Consider the following 22,481-nt stretch of genomic DNA (forward strand, 5'->3'; position numbering starts at 1 on the left):
CTTCAAGACACAGTTCAGCCAATGGGTAGCTATGGAACCCATCAAGTGTTATCAGAGTGTTGTCACCAAGGGGTTGTGGGGAGTTACTTGGATTTTGTATTATTTTACCTTTGTAAACCGCTCTGGGTCACTGAGGGCAAATTGAGTGGCCATACTCAGCAAGCATCTAGTTTTAAGCCTATTTATTTATAAAAAGTTTTTACACATGCTAAATCTCTATTACCCATTTTACACTTATTTTATACCCGTTCAGTCCTGAACGTTTGCAGGGGGACCACAACTGAGCCCAAAATTTCTGTTGCTGTGTGAGTTTTGGCCCATTTTATGACCTTTCTTGCCACAGTTGTTAAGTGAATCACACGTTGTTAAACCTAGCACCAGTAGCATGGTTATTAAATGAATCTGGCTTCTTCCAGCATTGACTATACTTGTCAGAAGGTTGCAAAAGGGGATCACATGACCCCAGGGACACTGTAACCGTCATAAATATGAACGTTATCCAAGCATCTGAATTTTGATCACATGAACATGGGGATGCTGCAATGGTTATTAAGGGTGAAAAACAGTCCTAAGTCACTTTTTTCAAGTGCCACTGTAATTATGCCAGTTTGTAGCATCCCACAATCAATTTTACAATGGCGTTACAAAAAACTGGCATTTATTTTTGGTTTTTAGCAAAATCTGCACATAGCCAACCCACTGGTTCACTTAATAACTGCCACATTCACTTAATGACTACCACAAAAAAAAGGATATAAAATCAGGTTGCTCACAAGGCTAATCCACTTTATGACAAACGACTGAAGATCTTAAAGGGCAGGCTCCATTACAGTTGTAACTTGAGGACTATTTGTAATTTCTAAGGAAAATCTATGCAGGTAGTCCTCCACTTACGACCGCAATTGAGTCCAAAATTTATGTGGCTAAGTGACAAATTTGTTAAGCGAGTTTTGTCCCCTTTTACTTAACATTTATTAAGGGAATCACTGCAGTTATTAAGTGAGTGACACGATTGTTAGGCGAATCTGGCTTCCCCATTGACTTTCCTGGTCTGAAAGCTAGAGAGGGTGATCCCATAACCCCGGGACACTGCAACCGTCATAAACATGAGTCAGTTGTCAAGCATCTGACTGTAAATCACATGGCCATGGGGATGCTGCAAAAGTCGTAAGTGTGGAAAAAAAGGGTCATAAGTCGCTTTTTTCAGTGCAGTTGTCACCTTGAATGGTCACTAAATGAGCCCTGTGTTAAGTCGAGGTCTATCTGTATAAAAGCAGCCTTGACACGAGTGTTTTCCTGTCCGTTTTTTGCACCTATCCTGGAGCTGCTGCTGCTCCCATTGCACTTCCCTCCCTCCAGCAACCCCGTGCTTTACAAATCTCGAATTCCGGGACACTCTGCAATTCAAGGCCTCCGCCAAAGATGGCTTTAATCCCGCCGCTACCGGCTTCCGTCCCTCCTTTTGCAAACGAAGACGCTGCCATTAAAATATATCAATAGGTGCCCCGTTTTATTCAATGGCCGTAGAGCGCGAGGAAAGGGAGACCCGGAGAAGGAGGGGCCTCGAGGCTCCGCCCACCACCTCTTTCCTAACGAGTGCGTGAATAGGCCCCGCCCCTCGCGCCGCCAAAGGCACCTCCTCCTCCTGATGGGACAAGATGGCGGCGCCCTTAGCAGCGGAGTTGGAGCGTCTCCTCAACCCGCTGCCCCGCGCCCAGCCTGACCCGGAGGACGACCCCGAGGAGGGTGAGGGCTCGCCTGCGAGGCCGGTGTGGAAGCCCCCGGGCTGGGTTTCGCTTCCCCGGGGGGGGGTTGGGTTGAAATGTTAGGAGGATGGTGTTTCCACGTGGCTTTCAGACGTCGCCCCTGTACACGTGTTGTGTGCGAGGAGAGCTGGGGGGCGGGGGGCGCCTGTTTCGAACTCTGCTTCACCCTATGTGCTGAAAACCCGTATGTTGGCCTTGGAAGGGGTGGGTCGGTGCCTTCCCATTTGTGGTTGAGCAAGGGATGGATAACTTGTGATGGTAAGAGGTGATGGGTACGTGTGAAAGGGAAATGTCTATGGCAGGGGTCCCCAAACTTGACAACTTTAAGACTTGTGGACTTCAACTCTCAGAATTCTCATTCTGAGACTTGCAGTCCACAAGTCTTAAAATTCCCAAGTTTAGAGACCTCTGGTCTATGGAGATTCTCAGTCATCCAGGTCGTGGTTGTCCCAAAACTGCCTTTCTTCAAGAGGCAACTGGACTTTCTTGGTTTTTAACAGATAATCAGAGTTGGAAGGGACTTTATAGGTCACCTAGTCCAACCCCCCGCCCAAGCGGGAGACCCTACACCATTTTTGACAGATGGCAGGCCAATCACTTCTTGAAAATCTCAAGTGATGGCGCTCGCACAACTTCCAAGGGCAACTTCTGTTCCATTGGTTGATTGTTCTCGCTGTCAGAAAGTTTCTCCTTATTTCCAGGTTAAATCTCTCTTGATCACTTTCCATTCATTATTCCTTGTCTGGCCTACAAGCGCTTTAGAAAATACCTTGACCCCTTCCTATCTGTGGCAGCCCCTCAAATATTGGAAGGCTGCTATCATGTCTCCCCTGGTCCTTCTCTTCACTAGACTAGCCAAGCCCAGTTCCTGCAACCGTTCGTTGTATGTTTTAGTCTCCAGTCCCCTAATCATCCTGGTTGCTCTTCTCTGTACTTTCTCTAGAGTCTCAACATCTTTTGTATAGTGTGATGACCAAAACTGGATGCCGTACTCTAGGTGTGGTCTTACTAAGGCTTTATAGAGTGGTATTAGTACTTCACTTGATCTTGATTGTATCCCTCTGTTAATTCAACTTAGAATTGCATTAGCTTTTTTGGCTGCTGCTGCATACTGCTGGCTCATATTTAGCTGGTTGTCCACTAAGACTTTGAAGATGTTTTAACTTCTCATCCAAAAAGCTTCTCCAGCTTTAACTGAATGGTGAATTCTTCCATTCCCCACCATCCAGTCAGAGCTGAAGAAGCTTCTTGGATAAGAAACGAAACGTCTTCAAAGAAAAAAAAAACCAGAAAGTCCAGTTGCCTCTTGCAAAAAAGCATCTTTGGATATGAAAGGGAAAGAATTGGGGGAAAAACATGGACTATGGCTGGAACTAGATTTCCCACACACGGCTATAGGGAAGGGGCAATTGAAGGGGCTGGGCTAGGTTTCGGGGTTATTGTCTTCTCCTTTGGGGGAAAATGTCAGAAAACACCAAGAGAAATAAAATACCCATTCCCTAGAATATTATCCCTGAGGATAATATCCATTAGTATAAGAGTAGTAAGAGTCTATGGAGATTCTCAGTCATCCTGGTCATGGTTGTCCCAAAGGTGCATTTTCAAGATGCAACTGGACTTTCTTGGGGTTTTTTTGTTTCTGTTTTAAAGATGTTTCGCTTCCAAGAAGCTTCTTCAGCTCTGACTGGATGGTGGGGAATGGAAGGATTTATATTCTTTGCAGACAGCTGGTCATTTGCATTCTTTCAGAGAGTCCTTGAGGGACTAGGAGGTTTATCTGTGTCCTCATCAGGGTCACTTGAGTAGCGTAAATGGTTCCTGTAGTCTGCATTTTTTTCTGGAAATCCGTTCATACCCCCACACCATTCAAAGGGTGTTCATCCCAAATTGTATAGCTTATTCCATTCCCCACCATCCAGTCAGAGCTGAAGAAGCTTCTTGGAGGAGAAGTGAAACATCTTAAAACAAAACAAGAAAGTCCAGTTGCCTCCTGAAAAATCACCTTTGGGACATACGACATGGATGACTGAGAATCTCCATAGACTTTTAGCTACGCTCTGCGACAGCCATGATTTCAAGTACAGGTAGTCCTCGACTTAAAACCATCCATCAAGTGAATTGCACTGAACCAAGGCACTCAAAAAAAGTGAGTTATGACCAGTTTTCACACGGCTGTTGTGGCATCCCTAAGGTCACACGATCAAAATTTGGGTGCTTGACAACTGACACGTATTAATGACAGTTGCTCTGTCCCGAGATCATATGTTACAAATGATGATCACATGTGTCATATGTAAAGCGCTATGGAGAGGTATATAAGTTGTAAGTGCTATTAAGAGCACTTAGGACCCATGGTGGCGCAGTGGTTAGAATGCAGTATTTTAAGCTGACTTCTGCTGCCTGCCTGATATTTGGCAGGTCGAATCTCACCAGGCTCAAGGTTGACTCAGCCTCTTCCATCCTTCCGAGGTGGGTAAAATGAGGAGCCAAATTGTTGGGGGCAAGAAGCTAACTCTGTAAATTGCTTAGGGCTGCAAAGCGGTATATAAGTCTTAAGTGCTATTACTATTTGTAACCTTCCCAGCCAGCTTCCAACAAGCAGAGTCAATGGGGGAAGCTGGGTTTGCTTAACAACTGTGTGATTCACTTAACAACTGTTGTGATTCACTTAATAAGATCATAAAATGGATCACAACTCACTTAACAACTGTCTTGCTTAGCAAGAAACTTGGGATTCCATTGTGATAAGTTGAGGACTACCAGTACTGCCTTTGTTAAGCAGCACAATCTCAATTTCCTTGTGAGATGAGTAGCAAACAAATTTAATAAACTTTTTTTATTTATCATAATTTTGAATGGTCACTGAATGAATGGTTGTTAAGCAAGGACTACCTGTAATTTATTTAACATACTGTACCACTGCTATCCAAACCTCTTACTAAGAATGCATCAATCAAACACAGGTAGAAAGAAATATAAACTTTATTTTATATCAAGCTCGACTTCATGAGGGTGGCCATGTAGGTTTTGGAGTAATACCATGGAATTGGCTTTGTATCATGAGAAGGTCCTGGTGTTCTCTTAGCTTGGTTGTTGGCAGACATTTTATCAGCATACTAGATAACATCAGTTTGCAAACCCCATGCCCTTCTAGCACTGATAATGTTACCTAGTTGGGTAATAAAACGTCTGCAAGAAAACAACCAAGCTCAGAGAGCACCAAGGATCCCTCACTTCAACCCTGAGCTGTAAATATTCTTTATTGTGTGAAGGTTTATTTTTCAACTTTCTACTCCAGTTTTCAGAAGGCCTTGAGTCCTTCTGATGACCTAACATCCAAATATTAACCATTTTCAACTCTTACCTTTTTTCCATGATCAGCAAGCTTGATTGGCTGCTGCCACCTGGTGTGAAATGCTGGTCTTTGGGTCGTGGGCAGATCACTCAGATTTGCAGTGTTTAATTGACGGCTGATTAGATTAAAAGGTTCATTATTTTCAATTAGCAAATTGGGCAGCTGATTATCAAAGATACCTAGATATTACAAAGATAATATGAAAAATGGCTGGGTCAGGCCTTTTATTAGAAGAGGCCTCTTCTCTCTGTTCTCATGAAGAAGAATGACTCTTCTCAAATCACGCTGGCTGGGACAAATGTATGTATTGTCCTTTTTTTAAATGGCATTTTAATCATAGGATGTTTTATGACAACTCATCTGGCATGATTGAAATTAATCAGCCGAGGCTCCCCTGTTTGAGTGAAATTCATTTGTGTCTGAACCAGTTAAGAGTCAGCAGCTCTGCCTCTCCAAAGTGGAATTCTTTCTTCAGTGGTTAAACACTATAATATTAGATTGGAAAAGTTTGTTATGACTTCCTGGGAAGCGAGGAAAAAAAAAGAATCTTATATCAGGTCCAGCAATCCAGGTCAAGGTTTTTTTACCTTGAGAGTAATTTTACAATGTTTTGATAGAGGAAGGCTTTATTGCAGTGTGATTGGTGGCAAACAAATTTAATAATTTAATACAAATAGTCCTCAACTTACAACAGTTCATTTAGTGAAAATCAGTCATATGTCACTTTCGGGGAAAAACTGTCCTTTTGTCTAGTTGTTCTGGTGTGCAGTGCTCTATAGTGTCACTTTAAGGGTAAGAGTTGAGATAGTTTATGTCCGGGATGTGAGGGGTCTGTAGATATTTTCACAGGCCTCTTTTTGACTCGTGCAGTATACAGGTCCTCAGTTGAAGGCAGGTTGGTAGTAATTGTTTTTTCTTGAGCCTAATTACTTTCTGAAGTCTGTGTCTTATTAGGTTGCAGAACCAAACCAGACAGTTATAGAGGTGCAGATGACAGACTCAATCATTCCTCTGTAGAACTGGACCAGCAGCTCCTTGGGCAGTTCGAGCTTTCTGAGTTGGCGCAGAAAGAACATTCTTCGTTGTGCTTTTTTGATGACGTTTTTTATGTCAGGTGTCCATTTTAGGTCTTGTGATATGATAGAACCTAGAAATTTGAAGTAACCAAGAAGGCTTGTGAAGCTTAGCTGAATTGATGGACCCATGGCATCCTGCTACAAGGGTCGATGAGAAAGGAGGAGATTGGATGACCTGGAACCCAAACTAATCACCACTCGGTTTTTCCTCCGTACAGCTACGGCAGCCAAAGTGATCGACAAATTTGACGAAGGCAACCTCGATGAAGACGTCCTTTCTGTTGGTCAAATACGGAAAGGAATTGCCTCTCGGCTTTTGGATGCTGATAAGCGGTACCAGGGAAAAGCCACAACCCGCAAAGCCTTAGAAGAAGAGTTGTGGGGCGCAGCTGAGCTCCCAGGTGAGTTGTTTTTTGGCTTTATTTTCTAGCCAAACTGCTTTGGTTTTGACAGCCATGGACAGGTTGCCTCTATCTTGCGAAATTATGGTACTTCGGTACTCATCATTAATTGGTTCCGGGAGGTGTGATGAGTACCATAAATTACGAGTATCAAATACATTTTTCTCAAAAGGAACAATGTTGTGTGTCACAAGGCAGCCGATACTCGCAAGTTCCAGCTTGTGCTTTGAATACCAAACAAATGATGATGAAGAGTACCAGGACAAATTTTTTGCATCAAAATGCATTGAGTACCAAATTCGATAATTTCAAAAGTACTTGATTACCAAGGTACCACTGTTTTCATACTGTCCTGGCTCGAAAAAAATCAGGAATTTGTGTTGCATAAAGTAGCATGCAAATTTTCTAAGAAAATGATCCAAGATTATTATTATTATTATTATTATTATTATTATTATTATTATTATTATTATTATTATTATTATTCCTCCTCCTCCTCCTCCTCCTCCTCTTCTTCTTCTTCTTCTGGAAAAATCAAAATAGCTAAAGCAACTTTAGCTTATTATTGCTTTTAGAAAGTTAGTTAAAATGTTTTCTTGGGTGTGCTTTTATATCCTTGCTGGTGAGGGAGAGGCACTCTGATCGATTGGTTGTAGCTGGAAATTGCTCTACAGGTAGTCCTCAATTTACAACCATATTTGAGCTCAAAATGTCTGTTATTAAGCAAGGCAATTGTTAAGTGAGTTTTGCCACACTTTATGACCCCTTTTGCCACAATTACGAAGTGAACCGTGCGGTTGTTAAGCAAATCTGGCTTCCCCCATTCACTTTGCTGTTGTCTGAGAAGGTTACAAATGGTGATCGCATGATCCCTGCGTAGGACTTTCTTATTCAGAGTGTCTTGTGCAGGAGTCACGTGATCACCAAGACTCCATTCTTATGCAGAATGTTCTATGCAAAATACTCAGAAGATTTGGGATCTGCAAATCCTAACTATATGCCATTTGCCTCCTGCTGAATTTTGATACGACATACGACAATGAGGATGCTGCAGCAATCGTGAATATGAAAAATGATCGTAAATCTTTTTTTTCAGTGGTGCTGTAACTTCAGACGGTGACTAAACAAATGATTGTAGCTCGAGGACTATCTAATTTCCCAAGCTACTTCTGAATATCTGGTTCTTCTGTATGTAAAAAATGCTTCAGCTCCTTTTTGCCTTGGCAACAGATCTTGAGTACCTCTGTCAAAGTCGTCTTTCTTACTCTACAAAGGCTGAGAGGGGAAAAAAAATTCTCCCAAATGCTATATTCCACACCCAGGAGGTGCTGCATCGTAAGTAAAGGATGGTCTCAATTCAGGGCTGAAAGAGATTTGACCTAATGGCTCGGCTCATGTTTAAAAAATTGCTTTCCTAGGTAGAATGAAGTACAGGCTATAGCAATAGGACTTAGACTTATAGGCCGCTTCACAGTGCTTTTACAGCCCTCTCTCAGTGGTTTACAGAGTCAGCCTCTTGCCCCCAACACTCTGGGTCCTCATTTTACCGACCTTGGAAGGATGGAAGAGGCTGAATCAACCTTGAGCCTGGTGAGATTTGAACTGCTTGCAATCAGCAGAAGTAGCCTGCAGTACTGCACTCTAACCACTGCGGCTCATCCTCGACTTACGACCCAATGGATCCCAAAGTTTCTGTTGCTAAGCTAGAGAGTAGTTAAGTGAGTTTTGCCCCATTTTGTAGCCTTTTCTAACACATTTGTGAGGCGAGTCAACGCAGTTACTAAATCAGTAAGACGGTTGTTAAGTGAATCTGGCTCCCCTGTTGAGTTTAACAAAAGCCCTTAGACTTATATACCGCTTTGTAGTGCTTCTGCAGCCCTCTCTAAGCAGTTTACTGAGTCAGCATATCATCCCCCAACAATCTGGCTCCTCATTTTACTGACCACGGAAGGCTGAGTCAACCTTGAGTCAGTGAGACTCTAACTGATGAAAAATTGAGCCCATGACCTTGGGACAGTGCAGCGGTCATAAATATGAATTGGTTGCCAAGCATCTGCATTTTGATCACGTGACCCTGGGGATGCTGCAAAGGTTGTAAGCGTGAAAAACAGTCAAATCACTTTTTTCAGTGCCATTGTAACTTCGAATGGTCACTAAACAAGCCCTTTGTAAGTAAATCGTGGACTACCTGTAACAAACTATTCCTACGTCAGTGGCCTGGGTACACCTGCCAGCAGCTCCTATTAAGAGGAGTTCAGTTGATCAGACTGGGAATTTTCCTCTTGAGACCTGGAGAGATGAATGCCAACGTGAGCGTATGATCGGTGGCATTGTTGGCTGGCATCTGCTGGGATGAAATTTATTCTGTCCGCTTTTGGAGATCTGCGAGTAAGATCTGCCAGATTTGGCAGCGCTTGACCTCTGGATGCTGTGTGTGGGGGTTCAGATAGGGAGCAGGAGGTGTCCCCCCATTTATATCCAGCTGGCTGGCATCTGGCATCAGTTCTTTCAGAGGTGAAGTTTGTTCCGGATTGTTATGAAAGGTGGGGCCAGGTGAAACGATCGCTCGTTGCTCTGTTGTGTTTAAAGCAAGGCAGGAAATTGTCTTAGTGGTCTTCATTACGGTTCTCTCTTTAAATATTCAGGTTTAAAACTGTGTTTACCTTCCCAGGCTCTTTAATTTGAAAAATGCCTTCACTTGCCGCACGCCTTTCCGTTGCTGCCTCATTTTATTAATGGCATGACTTTTATGATATATTTGAGTTATTCCTCCGATGTTGTAATATCTGTTGCATAACGGATGGTATGCAAACACTTTAAATAATAATAAGGATAACAGAGGCCTGTTTCTTATTGACATAAATTGACCATGTTATGATGTGAAGCAATAGCAGAGAGAATCTCTTCCCTTGGCCCGTCCTTTGATCAGTCACACCACGCCGGCAGTCTGGAATACAAATTACATAAGTTTTCTATCTTTGTCAGAGGATAGATTTATTCATGACTGGTGCCCTGCCAGACGTTTACGCGTTAAAAAATCAAAATTTAAATCGAGTCTATACAGATAGTCCTCGATTAACAACGGTTCATTTAGTGACCATTCAAAATGACAACTGCACTGTAAAAAACAACTTATGACCATTTTTTCCCCCACACTTATGACTGTTGCAGCATCCCCGTGGTCGCATGATGTACATTCGGGTGCTTGACAACTGACTCATGTTTATGACGGGTGCGGTGTCCCAGGGTTACGGGATCACCTTTTCTAGCTTTCTAACCAGGAAAGTCAACGGGGAAGCCAGGTTCACCTAACAATCACATCACTCACTTAATAACTGCAGTGATTCACTTAATAAATGTTAAGTAAAAGGGGACAAGACTCACTTAACAAATTTGTCACTTAGCCACATAAATTTTGGGCTCAATTGCGGTCATAAGTTAAGGGCTACCTGCACTGATTTTCCTTAGAAATTACAAGTAGTCCTCAAGTTACAACTTTAATGGAGCCTGCCCTTTAAGGTCTTCAGTCGTTGGTCATAAAGTGGATTAGCCTTGTGAGCAACCTGATTTTATATCCTTTTTTTGTGGTAGTCATTAAGGGAATGTGGCAGTCATTAAGTAGGCATTAAGTGGGTTGGCTATGGGCTGATTTTGCTAAAAACCAAAAATAAATGCCAGGTTTTGGTAAAGCCGTTGTAAAATTGACTGCAGGGCACTATAAACTGGCATAATGCGGGCTGGTTGACAAGTAGTGCCTGTTGAAAGTTTGGAACTGGATTGTAAGTACTCCCAGGGAGATCCACTGTAATTTGAATGGTTGCTGAGAGACCGGCCATAAGTCAAGGACTTTGTGAGCTGGTCCTTCTTTTCAGCCCAGTCCTTGGGTATTTTAATTGCCACATGGTATCCATGGACACCTTGAGGTAGTTTGGAGACTAGCAGAAGAACATAGGTGTTGAACTAAGATTGGTACATTCCTCGGCATGATGGCTCAGTGAGTAAAGACGCTGAGCTTGTCACCTGGAAAGCTGACAGCCTGGGTTCGAGACCCAAGTGCCACACGATGGGGTTGAGCTCCTGTCCTTGCTTCAGCTCCAGTTTGAAAGGATGAAAGTGGGAGTAGATAAATAGGTACCACTTTGATGGGAAAGTAACAGTGTTTTTGTCCACCTTTGGCTTTATAGCCATGCTGGCCATATGACCATCTCTGGACGACGCTGGCTCCTTTGACTAAGAAACGGAGATGAACACCGCCCCCTTTCGGTCAGACATGATTTGACAGGGGAATGGATCTCGCAGGAATTATCTTTCTCATGTACAATACCTTCTCCTACTCTCCTTATGAAGACGTGGGTAAGGGAACGTGATCACCTTGTAATGCTCACCCATTATCTCATTATTTAATGGGAAAGGCTGTCAGCTAATCAATGGGTCTGATAATCAGTTCAGCGCCGGCTGTGGATAAGTGTGAGTCTGAGATTTTAATCTGCTGGAGACTTTCCAGTGGTCCCTTTGGGTCAAAAACCCTGAGGGTGGTATACTACGTTACCTCGTAATGTGGAAAATGTAAGAAGCGATGCTTTTGGGAAGAGGTGTGGAATGTACGTATAATTTCTACAACTTTTATAGCTCAAAATTTTCGGGTGGTATTGAGTTGCAAGATTAATTAGGTCTATTGAAATTTCCATTGGTTGTTGACAGTGTAAGGGAAGAAACTCCTATAGATTTTGAGGTGGGGGTTAGGGCAATTTAAAAAGAAAGTGAGCTGTGCAGGCAAGAATTAGCTAGTAGATTTCATCTGGGGAACACCAGCTGTTGGTATCTTTAGTTGCATATGATCCTGGAGTTGTGGTGTAAAATACTTGTGTGTTCTGTGTATATACTCTTTGTATATCTGTGTATATCCTTGACTTCTGAAAAGGTGGTGGTGCTAAACCTTTTTCACCAAAAGCATATTTCCTTATAGTAGCCTTCCTGGATTCAGAAACCAGTCCCTTTTCTGCGTTTTTAATATACAGGTAGTCCTTGACTTACAACAGTACATTTAATGACCATTCAAAGTTACAACAGCACTGGAAAAAAGGGACTTAACTGTATGACTGTTTTGCACCCCAACCTCCTCACCGTCCAACTCTGCTGCCAGCTCCATCAGCCACAACACATAGCAACATAAATTTTGGGCTCAATTGTGGTCATAAGTCGAGGACTACCCGTACAAGTGTGTACTCATTTATTCACTTAACACGTCAAATGTTACAATTGGGGGGAAAAAATCCTATTGGCGTCACTAGAATCTTTATAAAATGCATCTAATCTCTTTGGAGATTAGATAATTGGGAAGCTGATTCATCCTGCATCTCATGTGTAGGTTATTGCCCCCAAAATAAACAAGAAAAGATTCTCATTTGTTACTTTCCGGCTTCTTAAAAATTATATTCTCGGTCAAAAATTACCTTGTAGGTATCTTCCACCAATCTTCACCATTGTGTTTTCTTATTGGTAGATGAAGAAACATCAGATGAAGAGACAGGTGAAGGTGATTTTGACAGTGAAACTCTGGCTGAAGATGAGAGTCCAGAAACAGAGGAGGAAGAGGAAGAGGAAGAGGAGGAGGCAGCCAGTGATGCTGAAGAAGAGACAAAGCTGTCCAACCAGCTGAAAAAAGCAGCCTTCAGTTTCCAGGCCATTGACGATTTTGAGAAGTTTGCTGAAGGGATGGATGAGCTTGGGAGCGAGGAAGAAGAAGAAGAAGAAGAACAGGAAGGAGAAGACTACGAAGGTGAAAGTGACTCACAGGAGAGGGAGGAGAAAATGGCCGATCGTGATATGGATCCAGAAGGTGGCATCCTCTTGACTCGCTCTCACGGCGAAGCAGCAAAAGAAGTGGCAAAGGGAAAAGCGGTGAAAAACCAAATAGGTGAGTAGGCGGTTCTCCTTTCTTTCTGGGTGAGGTCTTCGCGGCTTCCTGGGTTGAGAGCCAGGGGTGAGCTTAAATTTTTTTTTAGCAAAAGGTTTTCTGCCTGGTTGCTTTGTGGGCATGGCCATGGTGGGCGTGGCCTAGTCGGCTTTCTGCACCAAGGCGGGGAGGGGGTGTGTTTTGCCTTCCCCGGGCTCCAGAGGCTTTCCTTGAGCCTCCAGGAGGGTGAAAACGGCCTCCCTGGGCTCCGGAGGCTTTCCTCAAGTCTCCAGGAGGTTGAAAATGGCCTCCCCGGGCTCCGGAGGCTTTCCTCGAGCCTCCAGGAGGGTGAAAACGGCCTCCTCGGGCTCTGGAGGCTCACTGGAAACTGGAAACAGGCCCATGTCCAGCCTTCCCAAACTTCCAGGAGGCCTGTTTTTTGCCCCCCCCCCCCCCCCCGATCCTCCACATGCGCCCTGCACTTGCCTGCATCCAAAATGGGCCACGTGGGGACTCCTGGGAGAGGCGGGGTGGGGTGGGCAGCCAGGAGTGGGATTTGGGGGTTTCGAAACTGCACAGAATCTTAACTAGGGGCTCTTCCGAACCCCTGTGAAACCCCAGCAGGCATCGAGCTTCTGGCAGTTGGCCGAATCAGCCTGCAATAGCAATAGCACTTATTTACTGCTTCACAGTGCTTTCCAGTCCTCTCTAAGTTGTTTGCAGAGTCAGCCTCTTGCCCCCAACAATCTGGGTCCTCATTTTACCCACCTCAGAAGGATGGAAGGCTGAGTCGACCTTGAGCCTCGAACTGCCAAATTGCAGGCAGCAGAAGTAGCCTGCAGTACTGCATTCGAACCACTGCGCCACCATGGCTCTTGTGAATGGTCACCCTGATATGACCAGTTTTCACACTTAAAACCATCACAGCTTCCCCATTATCAAGCGATCAGAATTCGGACACTTGGCAACTGGCATGTATTTATGACGGTTGCAGTATTCCGGGGTCATGTGATCACCTTTTGCAACCCTCTGCCAAGCAAAGTCAACGGGGAAGCCAGATTTACCTAACAATTGTGTTATTAATTTATCAACTGCAGTGAGTCCCTTAACTGTGGGAAGAAAGGTTTTGGTAAAATGAGGCAAAATTCACTTAACAACCATCTCACTTTGCAAGAGGAGTTTTGGACTCAATTGCGGTCCATAAGTCAGGGACAACCAGAAGTCAAGGGTTTAAGAATTAACTTGAGCGGTCATTGCTGGGGGTGAGGTGCACAAATAATGCTGCAAGACAACTTTTTAATTTATTTATTTTTTAATTTATTTTTTACACTTCTGAACCGCCCGTCTTCCTCAAAGAGAGGCTAAAATGTGGCTGTTAAACTGTGAACAGCTGCAAGAGACAAAATTGATGTCTCTTTGAATTCAAGTCCCACTCCTGAAGATTTCATAGTCATGCCCTTTTCTTGGCAGCAATTGGCATAAGATTTTCTGACTGCCCAGTCCAGATACAGATACAGAAAATCAGAGTTGGAAGGGTCCTTATAGGTCATCTAGTCCAACCCCACCGCCCAAGCGGGAGAACCTATACAATTTCTGACAAATGTCAGTCCAGTTTCTTCTTGAAAGCCTCCAGTGATGGCAGTCCGATCTACAATTGTGGGATTTTCTGGTGGTGTCAGCTTCCAAGAAGTTTTCCTGACATCTTTTGCTGTTCGACTCTTGCTGGCTGCCATGGAAACGGAGGGGAGGGGTAATTTGGTGTTTGTTGGTGGGGGGGGAAGGTGCTGGAATGGAGGATGTGTGAACTGAAACGGATGGGACGCTTTCCTGCTTACTGTGCAATGGCATACACTTATCTTTTCTAGGCCAAGGTCAACCGTCTTGGCCTACCAGATGTGTGAGACGCCACCTGAAGACGTACATGGCATTATACACACCTCAGATTGGATGACCAGTCTGAACTCCTTGGGGAGGGAACTTGGGATAACTTTTGATGTGTAATTTCCGCTTCTATTTTCCTCAGATCCTACTTTCCTTTTGTTGCCATCCCTTCAAACCCAGTAAAAGTACTTTTCTCTCTTTTAATGGCGTCTCGGGTTTTCTTTCTTGGATTTTGAATGGAGGCGCAGCTGACATAAAGCAAGATCTCTCTCTTTTTTTTTTTTTACCAGCCCATCCAGAGATTAATCTCTGCCATGGGGGGGAGGCTGAAAAAATAATGTCTTAAGGCAGCGATCAAGAAGATCCGGTTGCTGTTGGATCTACCCCTTCACGGCTCCTTTGCAGTCAAGGGAAGCTGACCATTTGCAACCTTCCCAGCCAGATTCGCTTACCACGTGATTCACTGAATAAGTGGTTTGCTAAAACGGTGGCAAAAAAAAGGTCGTAAAACGGGGCAAAATGCATTTAACAGCTGCTTTGTTTAGCAGAAATGTTGAGCTCTGGTCGTACGTTGAGGACGACCTACAACAACGCTAGGATAGGATGAAGATTGTATTCCATTAACATTTCTGAGGAGATTTTTGTAGAAGATTTGTTTGCGGCTTGCTTTTTTTTTTTTTCCTGCCTTTTTTTTATTTTTTTTTCATTTTTATTTTACTTGCCTTCCCTTTTTGTTCTGATACGGCTTTCGTTGTTTCAACGGCCTCTCGGGAGGGAAATTCGCCTAATCGTTTTAAATACATGGGGATGGAGTGGAAGAGAAATGGAAGGGAAGCTAAGCTTTTTGTATTTTTGGCTTGGCTTGGATAAAAAGGGCTACCGCACACGGAAAGGCAGTTTCTGCTTTTCCCCTCCAAGGGATTTAGATAAGACAAGAAAGAAAAAAAAAACAACAGTTGGAAATTTTGGAATCCCCACTCTGCGAGGCATCTGCTCTGTTTAAAATTACAGCTACAACAAATGAATGATGGCTAAAATTTTGTGTTCCTCTCTCCCTCCTCTCATCCTCCCCGCTTCTTTATTTCTCCCAAAAGCCCTGTGGGATCAACTCCTGGAAAGCCGAATCAAGCTGCAGAAGGCCCTCTTAATAGCCAACCAACTTCCCCAGCCGGATACCTTCCCTGAATTCAAGAAAAAAGGAGGGCAGGAATATTCTAACGTGCTCAAGAACAGTAAGAATCTATCTGCGATTATGTGTTTTTATATCATTCATAGCAATAATCAATAATTGGTGACAGTTGTTGATAATGCATTGTGAGTTTTCTTACAGACCCGTGGGCATTTTACCAACTTAAGAGAGAAATAAGAAAAACTGGCTGCTCCATTCATCTCAGCATATTAAATCACACAAAACGAAACGCCCACTTCTAGATCTGCTTAGTCTGTACACAGGTAGTCCTTGACTTACGGTCATTCATTTAGTGACCATTTGAAATTAGAACGGCACTGGAAAAAAAAATGACTTTTGACCATTTTCCACACGCATGACCGTTGCAGCATCCTTATGCTTGGCAACTGGCGCATACTTATGACCGTTCCAGGGGTCATGTGATCACTTTTGCAACCTTCTGAACAAGCAAAGTCAATGGGAAGAGTTCTGGATTTTGCTCACGTGATCACGGGGATGTTTACAATGGTCGTAAGAGTGAAAAGCAGTCATTGTCAACTCCTAAAATATTTCTCTGGTCTTTTTAGAGTTGCCAACAGAAAGGGAGGGGGGAGCAATGCGGCAGCTTGCAAACCGAAACTGCATTCCATAATTGTTTTCAAAGATAGTAACTAGGTGACCGAAGTTTCTGCCGTGCAAAATTCTAACTGGAGAGCATGATTGATGACTCTGGGCTATGGATGGGTCCCATTGGAGAATATGAATTACGATATACTCAGGGAGTGGGTGGAAAACCAGGGTCAAGGGTGACAATGAATGATGTGCCTCAGAGTCAGCTACACCCAGGCAGTGCCGGACATTTTACCTCCCAATAAATCCTTTTTAAGTTTTGGAAGTTTGGCTCGAGACTCATGATTTAAATGGGGTAACGGCCGGAATCCTGACAGCCATAAGTCACTTTTTTCAGTGCTATTGTAAACTTCTAACAGTCACTAAATGAATGGTTGTAAGTTGAGGACTGCCCGTAACTGAAACCGCTCCTCGGTGTTTGAAAAATACCACATCAGGTGATACATTTTGTGCTGCACAGCTTGCTACTTCTTTTAAACCAAGGCTTTTTTTTTTTTTCTCATCCCTTTTTTTGGTTTAAAAGGCAAAGCCCCAGCAACAGTAAGCCTGACCTTTTAGTAAAACGTATGCTATTAACGTATTTAATGAGATGCATTACAAACGACAGCAAACGACGTGTTTCATTACTGGTCCAAAAACGGTGATATCGTTAAGACCTTTAACAGAAACAATGGTTGACATTTTGATATTTCCCATAAGCAAAACTCAGTTATGAACATGGAGTTTAATACATAAATCCCATAAAGAGCTAGAAATTCATATATAGGACTTCCAAAAAAAAAAAAGCAGTTTTGCCAGGGTGATAAAAGAAGATTCTGCACTTTAAGCATGGTTTCTGCTGATGGTATCTTCAGCTAGTAAGTGCTAAATATTTTAAAGGATTTAGAAATAAAATCTTGACTGGCTTAACCAGCTACTGATACCTGAGAAAGTTCTGCATTGCAAAGATAGATCTCCCATAACCTTCTTTTAAAGACGTTATTTGTTCTTCTAGTTAATGGTGCTCAGAACAATGTACAGTAAAAACACAAACACAAATCTGTATAAATCAAAGCAAAAGGAGCATAATAAAGCAGTCAGTTAAACGGCAGTGGCTAAAACAGTAAGTATTATAGAAAGTATAATAAAAATAAGACTAAATTTAAAATAGGTCACAGCTATGGAAATATAGGGGATTAAAAGACCTGAGAAAAATAAAAAAAGTAAAACATCATAATTTGCCTGTGATGAATTTCACAGATGCGGCCAGAGAAAAAAATAGGGAAGAGATAAGAAAAATGAAAAATAAAATAAAAGGTATGGAGGCAGGCATAATAAAGTACGCTATAAAATATCAAAGTAACAGTGATAAAAAAACCTGCCTACAGGTAGTCCTTGATTTAGGAGTGTAATAGAGCCTGACAATTACAACCATAAAATTATGGTGGGTCATAAGGCGGGTCATCATGTGACCAACCTGATTTTGCAACCTTTTTTGTGGGGTGGTTGCTAAGTGAATATTGCGGTCATTAAGCCAACACATTGGGTTTTTTTGGAAACCAGAAGGAGGTCCCAGTTTTTGGCAAAAAAACCCTTAAATGTCGGTTTTAAATGGTCACATGACCACAGGATGCTGCAGACAGCCATAAATCCAGGCCAATTGCCAACCACCCGAAAGGTCATGTGACCGGGTAGAAGGGCAGTCATTGGACCTTTGGAATGTTATAAGTGCCTTTGGGGGATGAATAGTCGTTAAGCAACTTGTTGCAATTCCAGGTCTACCTGAATTCAAATCAGTTGGAAAGTTTGAAGGAATAAGCCTTAAAATTAGAATGTTATGCAATAATTAACTGTGACAAATATTAGCAATATCAGCAACGTCTTTAAAAAATGTAACTGTCATGCCCCTGTCAGAATCTGACTCAGAAGGGGAAGTCGAATAGCTGATAGGGAGTGGGAGTGTGGCTCCATTGGCTGTGGAAGAAACTGGGGAAGGGCAAAGTCCAGCTGGGCAGGGCAGGGGAGAGATAGAGCAAGGGAGAGGGAATTCAGAGGAAGACCCAGGCCCACCCCCTCTTCATCCTAGGGCACGCAGGGAGGAACGGAGAAGGGAGCAATGTGAGTTGCATGGCTTACAGGGGAGGAAAAGGCCCTGATTCCCTTCATTAGCTGCAGCTGGGAGCACAGTGTATAAAAAGGGAAGTTGTGTGCAGCAAGCTGTTGGGAGCAAATGTGAATTTATCTTGTATTGTTGTGGCTTATCTGTGTTCTTCCCAACTGTGTGAGTTTTACTGTGTTTTCAAGTCTGAAATTCCTTCTCCTGCCCTGTCAAGCTAATTACTTCAGCTTGGTTTGTTTGGAGTTTTAGTTACAGTTTGCACGTACCTTGTTTTGGACTGAATTGTCTACAGTTAAAGGCTGTTCCTGGGAGAGTTTTTCTCCAGCCGAAGGTAACTTGGACATTGGGGGCAAAGTTGGAGATAACAAAGGGACTCCCATTGCTTATTTGACTGTGTTGCCTTTGTGCCATGCCCTGGGTCATCACAGCAACAATGTGTTCCTAATCTAGAAGAAAGTTGGGGGGAACAAATTAAAAGTTGAATATTAAAATCTAAAATTATAGAAAATAAAGAACTTTGAATGTGACACCCCCATCACATCGAATTTAAAACTATATCCAAATTGTTTTTCAAATGTAAAGTTAGTTTTGACATTGGGCTATACTCCTATAACTTATTTGTCATCTTGCAGTCAGGGTTATTTGTAAGGTCTAACGGAAGGCATAAAGCAGCAGACAGAGGCAGAGGCAGGTGATCCACGTGCACCATGTGGGACGAGGGAAAGCTAAGAGACCGTGGACCGGAGTGGCCAACCAGCAGCGGGAGACTCATCTTCCCATCGCTCAGTTGCCTGCGGCCTGCCTGGCATGTCGGGGTTGCCTGCCTTCTGCCCTGCATCTCTGCCTCTATCGGCTACCAGTGCCACCGTGCAAAGGTGAGCCTCCCATGGCCGGCCACCCACTCCCGCCCATCAACTCTCGGCTTTCCCACGGCCCACGTGGTGTGTCCAGATCTCCTCTGCGCGTCTGCCTCCGTCTGCTGTTTGGAAAGGGAATCAACTTACCTGCGCTGCACTGGCTGCGCAAACCCAGAGTGCGCCAACGAAGGGATTCGGCGGCTGCCGAATACCATCGGTCTGCATGCACTTGCTGCCTCTTGTGCGTATGCTGGGGCGGGTGCGCCTAGCTGAGCCGATCACTCTGAAATTGTGTTTCACTGAAAATAAGCCCTAGTGCTTATTTAAATATAAGACCAGGTCTTATTTTCGGAGAAACACGTCAGTGAAACCCCTTCCAAGGGATGCAGGCAGTACACGAAACCACGCCCCCTCTGGCCCACGGGAAAACCTCCATGGAACTGTCCCAGGTGCGCAAAAGGTTGGGGCCCACTGACATAAAGAATCACAGCAGCTATTTCTGTGTACAAAGCCAGTTCTATGTAGTTTGAAGGAATAGGAAGTTTAGAAATATTTAATAAGAAAATAAAAAAAAGAGAAATCTACTTTCGATTTGTTTTATCCTTTAATAAATTATTTTCCAAAATTGCTCAACTTTGGAATACGGACACCAAAAATGGGGAGGGGGGGGGGAAGGGGGAGAAATGCTTCTTAATTTCTGACATTTTTAGAAAAGGAATTGTCTCTTTTCACAGTCAATATTGGTTTTACACCAATAGTACGAATTCTCTTACTGGATTTCTCTAAATGTAATGTTTATTGTGAGTTTGCCATTTCGCCATTGGTAGCCCATAGTCGACTCAGATGTTCTATTTAAATTCTGCATCTATTTAATCATATACTGTAGTATTTTACTTCTTAACTTTTTGAACCAGACTTTAATCGCAGCATACAAATTGTCCCCGATAAATTATCTGCATTTTTCTGTGATAAATATTTCAAACTTAACAAGATCTCTTAGAATGCCACTTTGTTTTCGTAATTAATTTTGGACTGCAACTGTTGTAGATACTGAAATGTATTTAGCTCTCACTATTTTGAAGAGAGACTCTTGAAGGATTTCATCTTTTTCTGATTAATAATTTTCTTGCAACCTACATGAATTATTGTCTCTTCATGAATCAGTTTTTTAATACATTCTTCTTCAGGCAAAAAAAACCCGATATCATGATGAAAGATGATAAATATGGAACTTTTTTCTATTTATCTGTTGCTGTTGTGGCCCGTCAGCAGCCAGTGGAGCTGGCAGCAGACTTGGTCAGTGAGGAGGTTGGGGAGGAACATGGCCAGTCCTGGAGTCTGGGGAAGGCTCTGACGAGTGCTCTGCGTCGGAGGCAGAGATGGGGCCAGGGCTGTCTGACAGTTATCAGCTGCCTTTGGAGTCGGACATCAGTGAGGCAGAAGAGCAGCTGGAGCCTGTTCCCAGTGTACGCATGCACAGAGCTGCCAGATGAAGGGACAGCTAAAGAACAAGGGTTGACTCAGGAGTAAAGGCTCCGGTGGACGGTGAATGGCCCTTCCCATAGGGAATAAAAGAGGAGCGAAAGGGGAGTGGGGCTTTGCAGGAGACAATTAGTTCATTCCGGCATTCTTGCCAAGTATTGTGGCGTCTGAAAGATATCGGCCTGGCCCCACTCCAAGCCTGATAAAGGTCTGTAATTGTGAACTACCTTAAAAGACTGTTGGTCGGGGCTTTGCTGGAGAGGAATTCATTTGTAAATTAAATAAAAGGGGTTTATTGGGACTCGGCTTTGGCTTCATGCTGTTGGAGAAGCCTAGGTCAGAATAGTTGCTTTCAAATACACTGCTTGTTAAGTAATTCCTTAAACAATGGTTTTTTTTAAAAAATAAAAATAATTTTTTTTTTAATCTCATCAGAGATGTTTGTGAAAATCCTGTTAATCCCATCTATTCTCAAAGTTCAGCAACTAGTTTGGCAGAACAGTTTAAAATTCGATGCTGCTTCCAACTCTTATAGAATCTCGATTTTTAATGTCGGGTATTTTGTTAAGTCATATAAAAAGGAATGATAGTGATGCGTTGAAGAGCGGAGTTGAAACAAACGTTGTAAGCGTGTCTTAAAAGTCAGGGAGAGAAAGGCATAAATGTGGTGACCATGTTGGAAAATGGTGAGAATGGGTGTAGGATGATGTACATCATGGAAGAAATATTAAAAACGTGGATGCAATCTGCTGGTAGCGGCTCAACTGGTTTAATTAACATTATCGTTCCCCCATCCAAAGCAAAAGTTGAACGCACAGGGATTAGTTTTAAGTGTGAAACGAAAGCTTGGGTTTTAGCTCTTGACAATGGTTTTCTCTCCAACCTTATTTCAATTTCATTTCTGAAGGTTTCATTACCACACTATATAACATCATCAGTATGATTTTCTTGTCCTATTCCCCTTTAGCTTATAAATGTCTTGTGTGCCGGTGTGGTGAGTAGGTTGTGTGTTTGGTTGTTTGTTTAAGGGTGTCTGGGAGACTTTTGAGCATTATTTAGGTGGAAAGGGCGCAAGAAGGTGTAAAACGTGGAAGTGCAAAAGTGCAGGATTTACAGCAGGCAACCAAATTTTCCTCTTCAAAGGTTTATTAAGAAATGTTTAAAGGAGAGTTTATTGAACATTGTCTATTATTGTGTACTATATATATTGTGTTATTTATTGTTGTATAATGTGTATCAGCGTTTCCCAACTTCAGCAACTGTAAGACGCTTGGACTTCAACTCCCACAATGGCTGGGGAATGCTAGGAGCTGAAGTCCACACATCTTAAAAGTTGCCAAGGCTGGGAAACCGGGCTGTATATTACAGGCAGTCCTTGACTTACAACAGTTCATTTAGTGACAGATCATAATTATGACAACGCTGGGGGAAAAAAGTGACTTCTGATCATTTTTCACAGCTTACAGCTGATGCACCCTCCCCATGATCATGTGATCAAAATTCAGATGCAAGTGGTTCGTATTTATGACCGTTGCACTGTCCCGGAGTTATGTGATCCCCTTTGGTGACCTTCTGATCGGCAAAGTCAATGGGAAAACCAGATTCACTAAACAAACATGTGACTAACAAATGTGGTCATAACTTGAGGACTACCATGTTTCTCCAAAAATAAGACCCTGTCCTTTTTTTGGTGGGGGGGGGGCATCAAAAAAAGAGAGGCACCAGGTCTTATTTTCGGGGGATGTCATCCATTGATTAACCTCACTAGCGTGTGTCACCCTCAGCCTCCTTTTCGCTGTCAGAGGCCTTCAGGAGCTTCTTCTGCGGCCGGCAAGGCTTTCCTGAAGGCCTCTGCATCTGATAACAGAGCT

The 22,481-nt window shown here is 43.1% G+C and overlaps 1 protein-coding gene across 2 annotated transcripts in view; it reads left to right on the top strand.

The window, feature by feature from the left end:
• Positions 1-1,604: 1,604 nt before the first annotated feature.
• Positions 1,605-22,481, top strand: part of AATF (apoptosis antagonizing transcription factor) — a 100,262-nt gene continuing 79,385 nt past the window's right edge. Inside the window, exons 1-4 of one of the 2 annotated variants that reach the window (XM_026710243.2) lie at positions 1,605-1,746; positions 6,416-6,598; positions 12,102-12,515; positions 15,470-15,607. In XM_026710243.2, the coding sequence (XP_026566028.1) occupies positions 1,659-1,746; positions 6,416-6,598; positions 12,102-12,515; positions 15,470-15,607 (823 nt within the window). In that variant the 5' untranslated portion in view covers positions 1,605-1,658. The remainder of the gene's footprint in view (positions 1,747-6,415; positions 6,599-12,101; positions 12,516-15,469; positions 15,608-22,481) is intronic. The other variant, XM_087925338.1, reaches the window with a different exon arrangement.

This window comes from Pseudonaja textilis, chromosome 1, assembly GCF_049901715.1.
Source record: "Pseudonaja textilis isolate UNSWEBS1 chromosome 1, rPseTex1.2, whole genome shotgun sequence".
NCBI lineage: Eukaryota > Metazoa > Chordata > Lepidosauria > Squamata > Elapidae > Pseudonaja > Pseudonaja textilis.